The sequence below is a fragment of the Pseudorca crassidens genome, chromosome 12 (genome assembly GCF_039906515.1).
Source record: "Pseudorca crassidens isolate mPseCra1 chromosome 12, mPseCra1.hap1, whole genome shotgun sequence".
Lineage (NCBI taxonomy): Eukaryota > Metazoa > Chordata > Mammalia > Artiodactyla > Delphinidae > Pseudorca > Pseudorca crassidens.
In genome coordinates, this window is record NC_090307.1 from 26,814,652 (window position 1) to 26,834,343 (window position 19,692).

At 43.5% G+C, this 19,692-nt stretch overlaps 1 protein-coding gene across 7 annotated transcripts in view; it reads right to left on the reverse strand.

Annotated features, from left to right (window-relative positions):
• KATNAL2 (katanin catalytic subunit A1 like 2) overlaps window positions 1–19,692 on the reverse strand; it is an 87,874-nt gene that overhangs the window by 33,429 nt on the left and 34,753 nt on the right. For 4 of the 7 annotated variants that reach the window (XM_067699169.1, XM_067699165.1, XM_067699164.1 and 1 more), the window contains exons 2-6: window positions 17,561–17,631; window positions 6,459–6,625; window positions 5,107–5,149; window positions 1,276–1,393; window positions 59–157 (exon numbers count right to left, since the gene is read on the reverse strand). In XM_067699169.1, coding sequence (XP_067555270.1) covers window positions 59–157; window positions 1,276–1,393; window positions 5,107–5,149; window positions 6,459–6,625; window positions 17,561–17,631 — 498 coding nt within the window. Of the gene's footprint in view, window positions 1–58; window positions 158–1,275; window positions 1,394–5,106; window positions 5,150–6,458; window positions 6,626–9,026; window positions 9,094–17,560; window positions 17,632–19,692 lie in introns of those variants that run through there. The other 3 variants (XM_067699168.1, XM_067699167.1, XM_067699166.1) reach the window with 3 other exon arrangements.

A 19,692-nucleotide genomic window follows, 5' to 3' on the forward strand; every position in this document is an offset into this window, starting at 1 on the left:
TTTTCAAAAAGAAAAGGGAATTCCTCCATTTAGTGTTCAGTTCATGAGTCCCACTTACTTTTGGTGGGTGGATGTTTTCTTCTCCACTGCCTTTGTTGATTCCAGATATACTTAAGCCAAAGTCAGCACTCTCCTTATGAGTGTGATTGACAAGCTCCTGGAGAAAGAGGAAGACAGTGAGAAGTCAGCTGCGGAAAGCAACTTCGAGATGCTGGCTGCAGCTGCCCGTCCCGTCGTCCCACACCATTCTGCAAACGGGGACTCCCACGTGTGATTCAACCTCTTCTGTGCAGACCCAACAAGATGAATAAACTCTGCCTGTGCCAGGAAGGAGGAGCTGTCCCAGGAAGCCATGGGCTCTGAGAGCACAAGCAGTGGAGGAAATGGTTGGGCCTCCACCCATGCCCACTCACTGGCCTGTCTTTTCTCCTCGGACCAGAAGTATTTGTGGGCAGGGGCGGCTGAGTTTGGAGATGCAACATAGTCGACAGTTAGCCAGCCTCCTGTGGGATTCATCCTGCCCCCCTTCACCTCCCCTCCCCCTGAGCCAGTTTGCAATGGCCAGGACCACACAACCTCCTTGCAGGTGAGAGATGCCTTTTGACCAACTGAGTTTTGTGATGATGCCTTTCTATCCCACCAGACCGCTTCGACATGCATTCTTTCATTCCTCTTCACCATTTCCATTAGTTCTCTTTCCTTTGAAACCTGGTATGTTTTGTCCTAAACCAGAAGGTTCTTGGCAAGGATTTCACCCGCCTGCTGGGCTCTCTCCTCTTGCTACCCATCTCTTTCCCCAGAAAGTCCAGTGTGGAGGTCTGGGGTGGTGACCCACCATGTGCGCCTTGGAGAAACCCAGCAGGAGACTGTGAGGCCCAGCCACACCCAAGACTACACTGGCCTACACTTCGGACCCCAGGGACACGCTTCAGGACAGGTAGAGCTGGCACCTACGGTTTCCTCAAGCGGGAGGATTGTGCTTCGTGAGGACCAGGCCCTCCTGCTCTGACTGGGCCTAGGACTCACCCCTCAAGGCCTGTCACCCAGGACTCAGACCAACGGAAAGCTTGTGGGGAGGAAGGAGTCCTCCTTCCAAGTGAAGAAACGTTAGGAAGCCCGGGGATCTGCCCGTCCTTTTAACCCAGTGTGCTGGAAGAAAATCTACAATTTAACAAAATCAAATTGTGCTCAATAAACAAATAAATGTGACTTTTTTCTTGGGGCTGTTTCTCAGCCACCTGCAATTTTACCAACGTCAAGTAAAGCCGGCCCGACCTCTTTAGGATGCTCCCTGTGGAGGGGCTTGGCGCCCCCTGGCTTCCCCACCATGGTTTTGGACCGTGGCCTCTGCTGGCTGATCTTGGGAAGATTTTGACAACTGTCGCTCGTCACTCTAGAGGAGGGAACAAAGACCATGGTGGAAGTCCTTTTAACTGAATTTGAGGCAGCTAAACACCTTGCATAGTGCATTTAAAGAGAGTTCTGGAAAGATCTGCAGATGCAAGTCTGTCTGCACCGTCCTCCCACTCTGCCCAGCCCGGCCCTGTCCCTCTTCAGTCTATCCAGGTTCCTCCAAGACTGGGCTAGAGGGTCCACTTCCTCCTGGAGGTCCCCGACACCCTCTCTTCATTTCCCCTTCACACCACGTGGCTTCTACAGATAGCCTTCTATCCCTAAGAACACACTGCTCTACAAGCATTCCTCCGATGTTTCTTCCCACCTTCCTTTAACAACAGTACTCAGACCAGGGGAAGGGTGCGGGGCAGGAAGGGGTCCTCCTGCTGAAATTAAGAAACGTTAGGAAGTCCTGGGCATCTGTCCGTCGTCTCAATCCATCGTGCTGGGTGCACCCTGCCTACTGCCTTTCAAGCCGCGCACAGCCAGCATCAAAAGTGGCTTGTGGAAGGGAGGCAAAGTTCCCTCATCTCTGCTGTCACAGATCATTCACACTTGCAGAACAAATTTTCACCAAATATTGTTCACTTGAGGCAAAATGAACTGATGGGGCTGGAAGTCCCAGTGGTAGCTAACTCTGGTGGAGACGGGGAGCCTTGCCTGCAAGGAGGCCCGCCCCGGGGGTGGGACTTGTGGTGGTTCAAATAGTATGCATGCATTTGACTGTGTTTATGTCATACATCAATTCAAAGGTAAAATAAACCTGTCATTATGTCTGCATAAGTAGACATGGAATATTTTCAGGTAGGCGACGATATCCAGAGAGAGGCAGGGTGTGCTCGCGGGGCAGAACATGAGCTCCCCCACGGAAAGTTGTTTGGTTCTCGTCCCTCACGTGAGGAGCGTTTACAGGACGTTCGCTATAAGTATTTCTCCCCATGTTCTAAGTGGTCTCACAGAGCTGCTATTTCAACCTCATTTTTTTGTAGGAAAGAAAAAGTTGCTGGTGTCTAATATAAACGCGTAGGTATTTGGCCAGCAAGATCACCTACGCCAATACCACACCAGTGTCCGCTGGTGGTGATCCCAGTGTTGGGCCCTCTGGGGTGAGTGTCATAAGACGTGGACAACTGGCGGTTTCTCAGGGCATTTGTCTTTCATCTGTAACCAAGGAACAAGAATGTCTGTCCCTTAGGCATTTTGCTGGCACAAAAATCAACCATCTATGAAATGAGTGCCAAGCATTGTACAAGTACAAACCCTATGAGTAGCATTGGTTTAAATGAAGTAAGGAGACATATATATATACACACATACACACATATACATATATATACGTGATATATATATAAAACGTGCCTAAACATCCTTGTGAGGCTGGCGAAGAACCGGGAGTCATTTTCCCACTTTGATTTCCCATTGGAGGTTAACTGATTCACAGATTTGCTTTGACATGACCAAAGACATGTGCACTAATGTACAAGCAATGCAATTCATTTCCAATCAGCTCTAAGGATTGTAAAATTCTTCTGGATATGAAACCAAATTCACCCTGCTTTAACTTTAGTCACCAGTCCTTGGTGTGCCCTATGGAATTTTGCAAAGAAGGCCTAATCTCTCTTTAGAAAGTGAAGACTGCCACCGTGTTGTTCTAGGTGCCCACCCCCACCCCAAGTCTTCTGTTCTTCAAGCTAAACACCTCCAGTTGCTCCAAGCACTCCTAAGGTTACCTGGCTCCCAGAGTCGTCCTCATCCTGGTCATCTTCCCTTTGTCCACTGTCATCTGACTGGAATAGAGCCACTTCCTACTTTTTGGACGCTGTGTTTCTATTGATGAGGCCCGAGACCACATTAGCAATCACAGCGTACTGTCGACTCACACTGCATCTTCTGTCACTCAGATTTCTAGGTCTCAGATTTTGTAATAATGGAGCTATTTGTTGTGAATCTTTGATTAGATCTTAAACATTATTTCATTACAGTTCATCTTGCTATTTTGGACCCGTCTCCTAATTTGTCCAGATCTTTTGGCATCCTAATTCTGTCATTCGTCACACAAGGTAACCTTTCCTCCTTTGGGTCATCTGCAAATCTGTAAAGTCGGAGCTTGCTCTCTGGTGTGAGATGCAGGAATTAGGAAAAAGCACTTTCATTTGTTAATAACCAGTCTCATGACACAACCTCTCACTTCAATAACTATTTTAAGTAGAAAATTATACACAAACACCATGCATCACTTTTCTAGTTATACTTCCTGACGCCAACCATTTGCCATCCAACCTCGATGGTTGCCATGTACAAACAGCTACCCAGAGAGGGGCTGAAGAAGCCCCCAGCTGTCCGATGCCACCATGCTCCAGCCCTAAAGGGAGGCAAAGGGCTCCAGGGACATTCACTCACAGAACGTTCTGCCAGGTAAGGAATGCTGAGGAAGTTCCAGACATGAATGTGTGGCTGAAAAGCAATCAGAATCCGAATGCGCTCCAAAGCTGCCTCTTAAAATGCTGCTCACTGTTTCTGTTCCCAAGTAGTTATCATTTATTACCAGAGTCTGACTAGCTTTATGGAAACCATAAATAAAAGAAGAACACTTTGGTCAAAACAGTAAACCTGTTCCTAAAGAATCGCACAAAGCAAAGGGAGCCTCAGGCTGAGTATCACAGTGAGTATCATCAGGAAGCAGGCTCGGGCTCCAGGGCTCTTCTATAAGCGATGTCAAACACCTTCGCTCATAAAAGGTGAGGTGCTCAGTCCCTTCCTTCTTAGGCTGCAGACAAGGGACTGCAGTCACAGAGCAGAGCCCAGTGGGATTCGCGGAATTCACAACACTTCTTGATGGCCTAATGAGTTGCTTATTATGATCACAATCTAAGTTTACTCCTTTCAATTGCATTCTAAGATTTTAAAAAATGTTGTTCACTGCCTGAGTGGTTGTGTGGCCCCTGCCGGAAGCCCACTTCCACCTTCCCCTGAGGTCTGGGCTTTATTGTAATACCACAGGCCTTGATGCCCCAAAGCTGTGCCGTCCGGGGCATTTCTGAACAGGCTCCGACGACAGGGGTGTGGTCTGGAGTGAAGAGAGGAATGGGATGGACACTGAGGCAAGACTGGGGGCCTGTGTCAACCCAGGATGGTCAAGAGACAGAGGGGCTCTAATCAGATACCCCAAGTGCCAGATGAGATTTGGATTTGAGAAGCTGGAGAAAGAAATATAAGGTGAGCATGAGAAAAGGAGAGGAAAAGATAGATCTGATTCCCTTCAGACAGTCAGGACATGTGATCTGGAGTGCACAAAGAAATGACAGGTACGACATGAAAAGGGAAAATTATATTTCTTGGGTGCTTACTATGTGGCAGGAACTCACTATGTGTCAGGCTCCTGCTCCAAGCTTGTAAGTGGCAGAGCTGGGAGCTGAACATGGGTCTTTTAATCTCTGAGGTCCATACTTTTCATACCACCCAGCCTACCTAGAAAGACAGAGCATCAGTGGACACAATTCTTTGTGGTAAAACCAGAGAACCAACAGACATTGGTCCATGTCCTGAACATCTGTAACATGAGGGGAACCCGTGGCTGGGTCCACCAAGGTCACAGGACCAGTCTGGTATTGCTGGTAGGCAGACATGGAGCTGCACTACAGAATCTTCTGGAAACAGATCCCACAAATTCCTAGAGTTGAGTTGGTCAAGATGAATTACCATTTACTTTACCTTCTGGTCTTCCCTCCACTTCTTTGTGGTAAATTATTTTCTGCTGTGGCAAAACAAATATTGGGAGGAAAAGGAAAGATTTAATTTTTAAGAGAAAGCGATTTTTCAGGTATGTTTTTCCTTTTACATTGTTCTTAAAATTTGTGCTACATCCATAAACTCTAAGCTATTCTCATCCAGAGAGGAGTGGAATTACCTACCGGCGAAGAGACAGAAGCCCATGCTTCCCAAGCATTTCCACACAAGGACCCCAAAGACCTCAGATATTAAACATGTTGGAGAACACAGACTCAGTGGCACCTCCAATGTGGGCTAGCTTTATAGTTACCATTTTATTAAGTTTTCATAAACTTGACACCATTTTGCTGTGGTCCCTGGGACACCAGGATGATTGCATGAGCCTGGCAGGGAACACTTACCAGTCTATTCTGCCTGTTTACCTTAAAAAAAAAAGACATTGTGTCCAATATCCCAGGAGCGTGTGGTTCCAAGCTAGAACTAGCATTCTAGATATCAGATCATGTCAGTAACAGTCCTGGTGGCCCAGTGGTTAGGAGTCAGTGCATTTTCTGCCAAAACCCAGGTCCAACAAGCAGCCAAGGATGTGGAGCTTTGAACCCTGCATTGGAAGGGAGCTCAGATAAAACACCACCCTCTCAGAACACCTCCAGCTCTGAGATTCAGTGCTGGCTAATTTTAATTGATATTCCTCTTGGTTTCCTGGTCCCCACATGAAATGTTAAAGTCTGTGGCTTAACAAGCGCCTTGTAAACAGGACAATGATCTCCCTTGGTTTATAATTACTTTCCCCACTTACAGGCTTCTAAGTCAATGTCACTACAAAACACAGGACCCTAACTTTAGATCTTTCCTCCAGCCAGCCTCCTTGACTGTTAACCTATACTGGGTCTTTGCATTATATTGATCATTATCTGGATTGATGGCTTCCAAAAGCATTTCATTATCTATACATGAGCTATTAGCCTCACCAATACTCATTTTCATGTTATTTTCAAGATGGATAATAGGTCTTCCCAACAAGAAAAAAGTCTTCTGTCACTTATTGTCTTCCAACAGCTCTTTTCATCTCTAAAGAAATGAAAGTAATGCTGATCTTCTAAAAAGTACCTGTGACACACTGGGGTTTTGCTTTCACTGCCCTACATCATACAGTCCTCAAACAAATGCCAAAGTGACAAAAGGGACATCAATGTCCAGATGTCATGCTTAAATTGTCTGCACTGGATCTAAGAGAGGCTACACAATCCTTCTGGTCTATTCCTTCAGTGTAGGGTGGGGGACATCATCTATCTGGAAATAAAATGAGGAAGAAACACAAAACGTAAAGATACCTGTGTCTGATGCCTTTTTGACAATTTTGGGGTATTTCTGAAATTTTATAAAATAATAGCTCTCATATTCCATCAAAATAGTTTCAAGATCAACGTTGTCACAAACTTCAAAACGTCGTAACCCCAGTTTAGTTTCTTGCTCCAAAGCATTGGCTGCATCAATATATCTGGCCATTTCACAGAAGAAAGAAAAAATTAACTCTAGGTAAAAAGAATAAAGGCAAACAGGCATCATAAGTCCAAGGAGACTCAATACAAATAGTAAGCTTATATTAAAGAGTACATCAAATGAAAACTAGAATACATGGGGTTTGCCTATAGAGAAAGAAGCCCCACATAGGTTAAGTATATCCAAATATTGTCTTTCAAAACATTTTGTAAGTACTTAAAAGTCAAATAACTAAATCAACTAAGAAAATGTCTTGTAATTTACTTTTACTCATTTTTAGCCAAAGATGATTATTTGCCCAACTTGATTACTTCTTTATTTACCAGTATTCATTTTAGGTCACATTTGACAACTGATAAAACCCCAATTCAACCCCAACAGGCAAGATTTGCCATCACTGAGGCAACTCAAAAGAATATGTCATGTGCTCTAAAGGGAATTCCAAAAATATGTTGATCAATATCACCGAGGAAATTTAGTATAAGAAGACGTCATCTACTTGGATGTATTGTATTTCTGATAATTTCTTCATCAGTCACAGATTATACTACCAGGTGCCTCTGCATGCATGTAGTGTCATCACCATGGGTGTCTCACTCGTTTTTAACGTGGTCAGTTGTAAGGCCATCTGACTTAAGTGGTCTTAGCAATGAAGGCAAGCTCCTTGTCTCACAATCCTCTGAAAGTGGAAAAACTCTCTGGTTTTAACCTGAGTCCCTAACTTCTTTTAAAACCAAAAATTCTCTCCTGAAAAATGTGCAATATGCACATATTAGCATACAATTCCAGAAGCTCATCCAAGGGCCTCAGATTAAAAATTCTCATTGCAGTCAGAGTTCCTTCTCTTTGATTTCAAATCTGGCAAGGTAGACGAGAAAACTTTTTTTTATTATGCTTCCTTCCCTGTCCCAGATTCAGATCAGTTAGAAGACTGGACTTCCTTGAAAGAGGTTGCCGTGGCTATTTCCAATGACCTTGCTAATTTTAAAGAATTTGCAAACATCAATTGACTGTAGTCTGTCAGCTTCTATACTTATTAATGGCTCACCACGCTTCTACCCGATGTCTTAATCACCATTTTACAGAGAGAAAAACTAAATACATTTTTATTAATAATTTTTGTTTAGTATGATGTAATACATGTTCATTTAAGAAAACACTAGAAAATACAGATGAGTCAAAAGAACATTCCACCACTCAGAGATAATGACTGTTAACATTTTCTCTCTTTCCAAACATTTTTTAAATGATTAAAAACACATATACTTACATATATGCACTTGTTTAAAAAAAAAAAAGATGGGAACCTACACTATAGATTGCTTGTATATATAAAGATTACTTTTATTGTCAGCAATATAAAGACTGCTGACATCACATTACATTCTGAACTCTTCCCAGGATCATAGGGGGTTTTTTTGTTCTTTTGGGGTCGAGTCTTTTTTTTTTTTTTAACATCTTTATTGGAGTATAACTGCTTTACAATGGTGTGTTAGTTTCTGCTTTATAACAAAGTGAATCAGTTATACATATACATATATCCCCATATCTCTTCCCTCTTGCATCTCCCTCCCAATCATAGGATTTTGACTTAAACAAAAATTATAAGACTACATGATGAGGGGCGGAGTCAAGATGGCGTATTAGGAGGATTTGGAATTCGCGTCTCCTCACAACTAGGGTACCTACCAGGCACCGGAGGGGGACCATGGACACCTAAGGGGACGGGAGGTACCCCCAGCGACCGGGTAGGACGTGGGTCGTGGGGGGAGTGCAGGGGGAGAAGTGGAGGCGGGACGGGAGTGGCGCCCGAGGGGCGGCTGGGGGAGGGGAAGGGATCCCACGCCCAAAGGGGGAAACTGGGGAACACTGGGAGGGCAGAGGATCCAAAGGGAGCGTGGCCAGGTTTCCCCTGCCCACTTAGGCCCTCAGGAACCTGCTGAGATCCCAGGCCTGATACTCTGCCCACCTAGGCCCCCTCCAGCCACGCGGGTCCTGAGGGAGTGGGAGGGAGGGAAGGGGGAGCAAAAGTAAAGGCCAGACCTCCGGGACCAGCATCCCTGAGGGGTGGCTGGGGGAGGGGAGGAGTTCCTACACCCAGCGGGACCCACCCACAGTTAGGGGTCCAGTGGCGACGGGAGAGACCCTGAGGGAGATGGTGGGGGAGGGGCATGAAGGAACGGAAGGGAACGGGTCCAGCACTTTCCCTGTCCACTTAGGCACCGGGAAGCCTGTTGGGCTCCCGGGCCTAATCCTCTGCCCTCGGAGCCTCCCTCCTGCTGTGCAGAGCCCGAGCCCCGCCCCTACACCCCCACCCAGGGCCCCACCTCTACACTCGGAGACCCCCTCCAGCGCACTGGGCCTAAACCCCACACACACACCCTCACCCAGGGCCCTACCTTCAAACTCCGGAACTCCACACTCCAGAGGCCCTCCTTTCTACGTGCTGCCTCTCCCCTTCCGAGCAGGTCCTAAGCAGAGGCCCCGCCCCACGCTTGAACGTTGCCCCGCCTAGGCCCCACCCCCAAGGCCCCAACCCCAAGGCCTTTTCTGGCTGCATGGGTCCTGAGCCTAGGCCCCGCCCCATGTTCAAACCTCACCTCCCACCTGCCTAGGTCCCGCCCCACCCTAAACCCCACCCCTGCCTAAATTCCACCCTGCCTAAACTCTGCCCCCATAGCCAAGGCTCTTTATTTTCCTTTTTTCCTCTTTTAGATTGGGGTTCTGTTTTACCTTGTTGATTCATTGTTGTTGATTCTTTTATATTTTTACTTTTCCTAATAAATCTTTTATTTTCCTAATTTTCTTTTATTCTTTATACTTTGTTATTGTTCTCTCCTTCTGGCTTGTCTCCCCCACCCTTTTTATTTTCTTTTTTCTGTTGTGGTTTTATTTTACCTTGTTGTACTTGTTCCAATTATAGTTTTATTTTTCCTAATATATATTTTATGTGTCTAACGTTATTTTGTTTTTTATTCTTTGATATTGTACTGCTCCTTTTTTCTTTCTTACTTTTTTTTTTCCATGCCGCGAAGCTTGCAGGATCTTGGTTCCCAGGCTGGTGGTTGGACCCAAGCTCCTGTGGTGGGAGCTCTGAGTCCAAACTGCTGGACTAACAGAGAACCTCAGACCCCAGGAAATATGAATCGGAGTGAGGCCTCCCAGAGGTCCTCATCTCAGCACCAAGACCCAGCTCTATCCAACTGAGCGCAAACTCCAGTGCTGGACATCTCAGGCCAAACAACCAGTAAGACAAGAATACAGCACTACCCAACAACAAAAACAAAAAACTGAAATGACAAAAAAATATGTTACAGACAGGGAGCAAGTTAAAAACCTACAAGACCAAATAAATGAAGACGAAATAGGCAAACTACCTGAAGAACAATTCAGAGTAATGATAGTATAGACGATGCAAAATCTCAGAAATGGAATGGAGAAAATACAAGAAACATTTAACAAGGATCTAGAAGAACTAAACAGCAAACAAACAGTGAGGAACAACACAATTACTGAAATTAAAAATATTCTAGGGCTTCCCTGGTGGCACAGTGGTTAAGAATCCGCCTGCCAATGCAGGGGACATGGGTTCGGGCCCTGGTCCGGGAAGATCCCACATGCTGCGGAGCAACTGAGCCCGTGCACAACAACTACTGAGCCTGCGTTCTAGAGCCCGTGAGCCACAACTACTGAGCCCGTGCCACAACTACTGAGCCTGCATGCCACAACTACTGAACCTGCGCTCTAGAGCCCGTGCTCCACAACAAGAGAAGCCACCGCAATAAGATGCCCACACACTGCAACGAAGAGTAGCCCAGGCTCTCCGCAACTAGAGAAAGCCCATGCATAGCAAGGAACGTCCAATGCAGCCAAAAATAAATAAATTAAATAAACAAATTAAAAATAAATACTCTGGAAGGAATCAACAGCAGAATAACTGGGGCAGAAGAATGGATAAGTGAGCTGGAAGATAAAATGGTGGAAATAACTGCAAGGGAGCAGAATAAAGAAAAAAGAATGAAAACAATTGAGGACAGTCTCAGAGACCTCTGAGACAACATTAAAAGCACCAACATTCGAATTATAGGGGTCCCAGAAGAAGAGAAAAAGAAAGGGTCTGAGAAAATATTTTAAGAGATTATAGTCAAAAACTTTCCTAACAAGGGAAAGGAAATAGTCAATCAAGTCCAGGAAGCACAGAGAGTCCCATATAGGATAAACCCAAAAAGAAACACACCGAGACACATATTAACCAAACTATCAAAAATTAAATACAAAGAAAAAACACTCAAAGCAGCAAGGGAAGAGCAACAAAAAACATACAAGGGAATCTCCAGAAGGTTAACAGCTGATGTTTCAGCAGAAACTCTGCAAGCCAGAAGGGAGTGGCAGGACATATTTAAAGTGATGAAAGGGAAAAACCTACAACCAAGATTACTCTACCCAGCAATCTACAGATTCGATGCAATTCCTATCAAACTACCAATGGCATTTTTCACAGAAGTAGAACAAAAAATTTCACAATTTGTATGGAAACACAAAAGACCCCGAACAGCCAAAGCAATCTTGAGAAAGAAAAATGGAACTGGAGGAATCAGGCTCCCTGACTTCAGACAATACTACAAAGCTACAGTAATCAAGACAGGATGGTACTGGCACAAAAACAGAAAGATAGATCAATGGAACAGGATAGAAAGCCCAGAGATAAACCCAGGCACATATGGTCACCTTATCTTTGATAAAGGAGGCAAGAATATACAATGGAGAAAAGACAGCCTCTTCAATAAGTGGTGCTGGGAAAACTGGACAGCTACATGTAAAAGAATGAAATTATAACACTCCCTAACACCATACACAAAAATAAACTCAAAATGGATTAAAGACCTAAATGTATGGCCAGACATTATAAAATTCTTAGAGCAAAACATAGGAGGAACACTCTATGACATAAATCACTGCAAGATTCTTTTTGACCCACCTCCTAGAGAAATGGAAATAAAAACAAAAATAAACAAATGGGACCGAATGAAACATAAAAGCTTTTGCACAGCAAAGGAAACTATAAACGAGATGAAAAGACAACCCTCAGAATGGGAGAAAATATTTGCAAATGAAGCAACTGACAGAGGATTACTCTCCAAAATATACAAGCAGTTCATGCAGCTCAATATCAAAAAAACAAACAACCCAATCCAAAAACGGGCAGAAAACCTAAATAGACATTTCTCCAAAGAAGACACGCAGATTGCCAACAAACACATGAAAGGATGCTCAACATCACTAATCATTAGAGAAATGCAAATCAAAACTACAATGAGGTATCACCTCACACCGGTCAGAATGGCCATCATCAAAAAATCTACAAACAATAAATTCTGGAGAGGGTGTGGAGAAAAGGGAACCCTCTTGCACTGTTGATGGGAATGTAAATTGATACATCCACTATGGAGAACACTATGGAGGTTCCTTAAAAAACTAAAAATAGAAGTACTATATGACCCAGCAATCCCACTACTGGGCATATACCCTGAGAAAACCATAGTTCAAAAAGAGTCATGTACCACAACATGCATTGCAGCACTACTTACAATAGCCAGAACATGGAAGCAAGCTAAGTGTCCATTGACAGATGAATGGATAAAGAAGATGTGACACATATATACAGTGGAATATTACTCAGCCATAAAAAGGAACGAAATTGAGTTATTTGTAGTGAGGTAGACAGACCTAGAGTCTGTCATACAGAGTGAAGTAAGTTGGAAAGAGAAAAACAAATACTGTATGGTAACACAGATATATGGAATCTAAAAAAAAAAAAGGTTCTGATGAACCTATTGGCAGGACAGGAATAAAGACACAGACGTAGAGAATGGACTTGAGGACACGGGGAGGGGGAAGGGTAAGCTGGGACGAAGTGAAAGAGTAACACTGACATATATACATTACTACATGTAAAATAGATAGCTAGTGGGAAACAGCTGCATAGCACAGGGAGATCAGCTCAGTGCTTTGTGACCACCTAGAGGGGTGGGATAGGGAGGGTGGGAGGAAGACTCGAGAGGGAGGGGATATGGGGATATACCTATGCATTTGGCTGATTCACTTTGTTATACAGCAGAAACTAACACAACATTGTAAAGCAATTATACTCCAATAGAGATGTGTAAAAAAAAAGAATAGATGATGGCAGGCCCCATATTTCCTAAATTAACTGATCAGGGGAACAGAAGTGCTTCTGTGTTCCTATTCCACTGTTTGGGTTTGAATGAGGTCTGAACTTAATAGGGTTGGCAGGAGGAACCACTGGAAATTCTTAACCAACAGAGTGACAGGACAAGACTTCAAAAAGAGGCATGAGCAGTAAAGAGAAAGACAGAGTAGGAGAGACAGGGAGGCTGTTAAGAGGGACTTAGGCCAGAGGAGATGCATGTGCAGACCTAGAAGAACCTGTAGCCATGACCCTCCACTGTCTGATCTCACTAACTCTCCCTCATGCATTTGAACTCTGCTCTTTCTGTTTCCCTAGTGGTTCCACTTACGCCCTGCCCCTTCTTTCTCTGTGCCCCTGCTTAGAATGTCCTTGTCCATCCCATCTGTCTAACCATATTCTACACATTTTTCAAGACCAGCTCACATCACCTTCCCTACAAAGCTTTCCCTGATTGTTTATTCCAATCCACAATAATCTGTCCTCTTTGTGAATTCTCAGTTTTTCGTTAAAGGCAGGTCTACTTTTCTGAAACTGATATGTCCTTAAAAATACCTATAGTTTACTTTTCATCTTGATAATCCACTGGTGAGTCCCTTTCCCAGCAGGTCTCAGGAAAATGATCAACTCTAGTATAATTTTCATCGTTTCTAGATTCAAGAGGCCATCTTGTGGCAAAAAGGGTAAATGCATGCTTTGCAAATAGGAAACTCTTGAGGCCATAATAGCACCTGCAGGAGAAGGGAAATCTATCTGACTTTTGTCTTTTTGTTTTTACAGTTCTCCTTTCTGATACAGTTTCTGAAATACAGAATACATTACAATAAAAATCAAGAATTATTTGTGTAAACGACTGAGTCGCTTTCTAATTATTCTACCCATCTACCTGCTAGTAAGTTCTTTAATGGCTGTTCAAATAACATTTGCCAAACATCTATTAATACAATGCTCACAAGGTTGGGGTCTTGTAAGGTGAGTTCAGGTTTTAAAAGGGTCAATTAATCTATGAAGGCAGCATTTCTCAGAGTGTTCCATGGAAAACTAGTCCCTAAAGTTGGCCTGAGGAAAAAAAGGGTTCCTTGGCCAAATTGGTTTGCAAAGCCCTGAACACTGTGACTTTAGCACAGATATTCCCATTGCACATTAATAAGTCAGAGGATCTGAGAAGTCCTGAAATAAGAGAACCTGTTTAACCCGGTTTAACCCAATGTTTGCCAAGCTTACTTGACCATAAAGCTCTTTTAAAGTTACATCAATTGGGCTTCCCTGGTGGTGCAGTGGTTAAGAATCTGCCTGCCAACGCAGGGACACGGGTTTGAGCCCTGGTCCGGGAAGATCCCACATGCCGTGGAGCAACTAAGCCTGTGCACCACAACTACTGAACCTGCGCTCTAGAGCCCGTGAGACACAACTAATGAGCCCGTGAGACACAACTACTGAGCCCGTGTGCCACAACTACTGAAGCCCACGCGCCTAGAGCCCGTGCTCTGCAACAAGAGAAGCCACCGCAATGAGAAGCCCACGTACCGCAACAAAGAGTAGCCTACACTCACTGCAACTAGAGAAAGTCCGTGCGCAGCAACAAAGACCCAACGCAGCCAAAAATAAATAAAATAAATAAATTTATAAAAAAATAAAATAAAGTTACATCAATTAACATTCTGCAGAACGATTGTTTCAGTGTTCCACGCACTTAGAAAACACTGCCCTGAGGTAATTTAGCTCAGGGTTTTTTGAATGAAGCTGAGATTTTATCAAAAGATAATGTAAAATGTGCCAAACCCACGTTCCCACTGCTTCAAGTCCTTTGCTGAACCAGGTTGGGTATTAAAAGAATAAAATCCAACTCCTACCTCCTCCATAGTAAAAATAGCTAGGACTCATATACGCTTACTTTGTGCCAGGCACTACTCTAACCATGTCACATATTTAATCCTCATAATAATAACATCTGCCTGACACTTAAATACTATCTTCCATTACTCCATTTTCCAAGCAAGGTAACTGAGGAACAAAGAGGATAAGTAACTTGCCCGAGGTCGCTGGTTAGCAAAGAGTAGAGTGGGCATTTGAACCAAGGCAGGTTGGCTCCTGAGTCTGTGTTCTTACCCAGGAAGCCCCCCTTCCACGCCAACCCGCCAGCCCTTGTCTTAGAGCAAACACTCAGCTCCATGCTGCCCTTGGAATTGCTTTCCATGGATGGATGGTGAACAGTGTGCAGCAACTTCAGGAACACTCTCATATTCCAGATGGGGGAAAAAAGGCACAGACAGGACCAAAGGCAGCCTTTCTCTACTCGGGCTCTCACTTCCACCCCCTTGCTGTGTGTGGACACAGAGATTTAGCAGTTGAGCATCACCTGATTGGCCTGCCTGCCAACCATGGGGGGTGGAGAGGGACTCATTTCTCTGGTCTGAGACTGGTGGTGATGTGGAAAGAATGAGCCATTTTCTCAATAAAATTTAAATCCCCAACACCAAAAAGAGAACTGTCTGATAAAACCGTTTCAAAGTAAGTGGACTGAGAAACGTTTTTGTGTTAAAGATGATACAATTCATCATGTTTACCCTGAGAAAAGGGCCGTTTCCAAAATTGTGATGTTAAGGTATTATGAAAAAGGCCACATTTTGTAATTGAAGATCTTACATGGTCAGTCCAGGGAAGAAAATAAATCAGATTACTCAATAACAAAGTTTGTTCAGAAGTGCAGTGTTATAATTGGTCACCAAAATGCAGTGCCTCTGAAATTTTGGCAAAAAAATTCAAATCCTTCAATGACTTAGATAATAAAAGAATGCTTAAGTACAGTTGCAGTGATTTCATTTTCTGACTTTAAAAAGCCATCACTTTTTTAAAAACTCATAAAATATGCCCCACACACATTCTGATTTTCCTGAGGTGACCCTCAAACAAAACTAAATCTTCCACACTGGAGCAGAGGAATTGGACCCTGAAGACTCTTGGGGTGAGACAGGCCTCAAAAGTGCCCCCACCTAGTGCCAGGAGACTTCTGGTAAGTTCCTAGACTCCTCTGAGCCTCGATTTCTTCAAATGGGGACCCTAATACTACTTCCCTTAAAATTTAACAGAAAAAATTCCTCAAGGTCCCTAGAACGGTCATTCCCCTCAAGAAGGCACTAGATTCATTTAAAACAGCTGTTGCTGGCACAGCTCAAGAAACAAGGATCAACTCCTCACTCTCATCCCAGCTGCCTCCTACCCTCCCGCCCTCATCAGCTTTCCTTCCTACCTCAGCACTAGGGTTGCTAGATTCTCAAATGTGGCTTTTAGTTACGGTAGCTCTCCTAGTGCACTGATAGCTACTATGTTTATCAGAGGAAAAGATGCTCTTTCAAACTTTTGGGAAAATACAGCAGCTGGTTGGTTCCTCCTGCTCTAAGGCAGGGTTTCTCCATCTTGGCGTGATTGACATTTGGGGCTGTCCTGCGCATATGAAGGATGTTTAGCAGCATCCTGGTCTCCTCCCACTAGATGCCAGTGTGCTGCCCGGGAGGTCTCCAGACATTGCCACATGTCCTCTGAGGGGTTCTCCAGGTTGAGAACCACTGCTCTGACTTGAAAGTTTTGAGCCCGAACCCTGAAACCTGAATATTTTCTTCCTGGCTGAAAACTGAAATGAAAGGAAACTCTAAAGAGTAGCCTTCGGATACTTGGTGGTCTCTCTCCCTCTCGCAACTCCCAGCATATCAGCAGCCTTCATGTAAGTGCTCGCACATGAGGTAGGTGGCCAAACTCAAATGATTCCAAATTTCCTCCCCCTGCCAGCTATAGAATGGGCATCGCACAGGAAAGAGATCTGAGCATAGGTCGTCCAGGGAAATGCAATACTTTTATTCCAAGAGAAGGAAAACTGGGACGAAAGAATGTTATCTTTATGTACATTAGCCAGCAAGCAGTGGGACCCTGGAAACTGTCTTTGAATGGCCTACACTATCTTCAAACCTGAACGGGAAAGGGAAAGTATCCCAAGAACTGGGTAGCTTTGTTAATGAAGTTTTCAAATGCATAATGTGAAAAATATCTAGGTAAATGAGACAATAAAAGTATGTGTCTTGGGGCTTCCTTGGTGGTGCAGTGGTTGAGAGTCCGCCTGCCGATGCAGGGGACAGGGGTTTGTGCTCCGGTCCGGGAAGATCCCACATGCCGTGGAGCGGCTGGGCCCGTGAGCCATGGCCGCTGAGCCTGCATGTCGGGAGCCTGTGCTCCGCAACGGGAGAGGCCACAACAGTGAGAGGCCCGCGTACAGCAAAAAAAAAAAAAAAAAAAGTATGTGTCTAGGTTGCTGTGGGTGGGCAGGGATAGGTAGCGCACAAGAGATTTTAGGGCAGGGAAGCTATTCTGTATGATACTACAATGGTGGATATGTGACTTTATGCCTTTGTCAAAACTCGTAGAACTGTACAACACAAGAGCGAACCCTGATGTAAACTATGGGCTTTAGCTAATAATAATATATCGATATTGACTCATCAATTACAACAAATGTACCACACCAGTGTAAGATGTTAGTAACAGGGGAGACGGGGCAGGGCGGGGTATTGCTGGTGTATGGAAGCTGTCTGCACTTTCTGTTTTATTTTTCTGGAAATAGAAAACTGCTCTAAAAAATAAAGTTATTAACTGTTTTTAAAAGTGAGTATTTGGAAAAGCAGAGGTCAGAGAAAGAAAGGAATCATCTCTGTAAATATTTGTAATGTAACATACCCTTCTTGTGTTAGATAATGCAAAATCAAAATAAGAAGATTTTTTCGTCGTGCTTCTGTCCTCATCTCGCACTGTGAACAAAAAAGAAAATGTAGGTGAGACGACAATGAAATATAACACTCCTTTTATAGCAATAAACCCTTGATGGTAAATGTAACCTGTCAAAAGCAAGAAGCATAACTTAAAGGCTGGAAGGCAGTTTGACGTCTCTAAGGATATATAAAGTTGTTTTCCATTGTTATTTTCTTCTCAGAGCTGCCTTCTCAATTGTAAACTGAAGGTACAGTGATTTCGATTGGGATTGCACTTGACTAGTTAACTTCTTACTGCCAAGCTAATTGGCATTTTGCTTATCACCGCAAAGAAACAAATATATGCACATTTATTTGGACCAGGTGAAGGAAAGTGAGATAAACTCATGAGCCAGAAATCAAGATGTACCATCACAGGTACTGACTTGCTACTGCATCTTAAATTCACTCGGAGTCCCACCCAGACCCTGCACAAACGTGGAGATGAGTTCCAATAATCCATTCAGGGGGACCCGGCAGCTGAGCACTTAGAATATCCACTGAGTAGCAGAGGCCATAAAGGGGACATTCCTGCATAACAATGTGCTTATTCAAACTGGATGAATTTGCACTTTCATTCACAGTATTAATGTGCTACATTACGTTACCTGGTATCTCAAATTCCCCTGAAATGTATTCAGAAAATATTTACTTTCACTAATACTTCCCTTACTTGAAAATAACTTACATTTATCTAAGGAGAACACAGGTAAGAACTGGATGAAAGCAAAAAAGGCCCTTGAGTGGCCCAAATTATGTCATAAAATCTAGGCACAAACACACTGATGACATAAAAATTTTTCAGGCATTCATCTAAACTTTCTAAAAATTAATGTAATAAAATTAAAAGTGCATAGTTACTTAAAAATCAAATAGTACTATATTTTCTTTCATTTTAAGTTGCTTTTTCATTGTGATAAAATACACATAAAATTTACCATCTTAACCATTTTTAAGTGTACAGTTTCGTGGCGTTAAGTATATTCAAATCGCACAACTATCACTACCATCCATCTTCAGGACTTTTTATCTTCCCCAACTAAAACTCTATATTCTTTAGACAATAACTCCATCCCCGTAACCCCTGCCATCACCATTCTACTTCCTGTCTCAGTGAATTTGCCTATTCCAGGTTCCTCGTATAGGGGGAACTCATTTGTCCTTTTGTGACTGGCTTATTTCACTTACAATAATGTCATCAAGGTTCATCCATGCTGTAGCATGTGTGTGGCTCAGTAATATGGTACTATACATTGGTAAGGAAAAACAGTAATCTCTGTCCCACTCCACTACCCCCTCCCCCCACTCCTGAGAGCAACAACCTTAATTACTTTAGCTGTTTCTTCTGATATTTGCCTCCATGTTTTTAAACATATCACTGTTTTATAATATATGAATATTAGACATTAAACTATTCACTTCTTGTTAAGGCAGATGAGCAGTAAGCCGCCTTACAGACCTCTCACCCTCTCCTCCCCTTACAGTTATAGCAGTATGCAGTGATTACATTATTATGGCTGTGTAAATAATGTTGCTGAGTCAAAAGGTACTATGGTTACTTTACCATTTCTGGACAACATTATTTTCCTTGGAATGAAGAATTGCCTTATGTTAAAAATTTGGTTACTTTTCTATATACCTATTGCTAATTTTCAAATCCCAACATACCTCTAAAGGCCCCTCGCATCACTTTCCACACATCAAATACATCAGTCAATGTGTCAGTTACACTCCCCCCAGCCATGGCTTCCCTGAAGCCTCCACCCTCCCTCTCCACTCTAGGTTGCTGACCGTTAGGCCTGCTATGGGTGCTCATCCAGGGATTTCCCTTTGACACTTTCCTGCATTGGATCCCCTAGAAATGGAGTCTTCTTTACTGGTCACTGGTTTGGTTTAGTAAAGCACACATCCGCTAAAGTAAAGGTACACGGAGATAAATGTGGTTGAGAATTTGCATGCCTGCAAGTGTTTTTATTCTATTTAAAAATTTGATAGTTTGAAAGGGCATAACATTCTTATTCCTTTGCAGATAAAGGATCTTTTATTCCCAGGAAGCTTTTA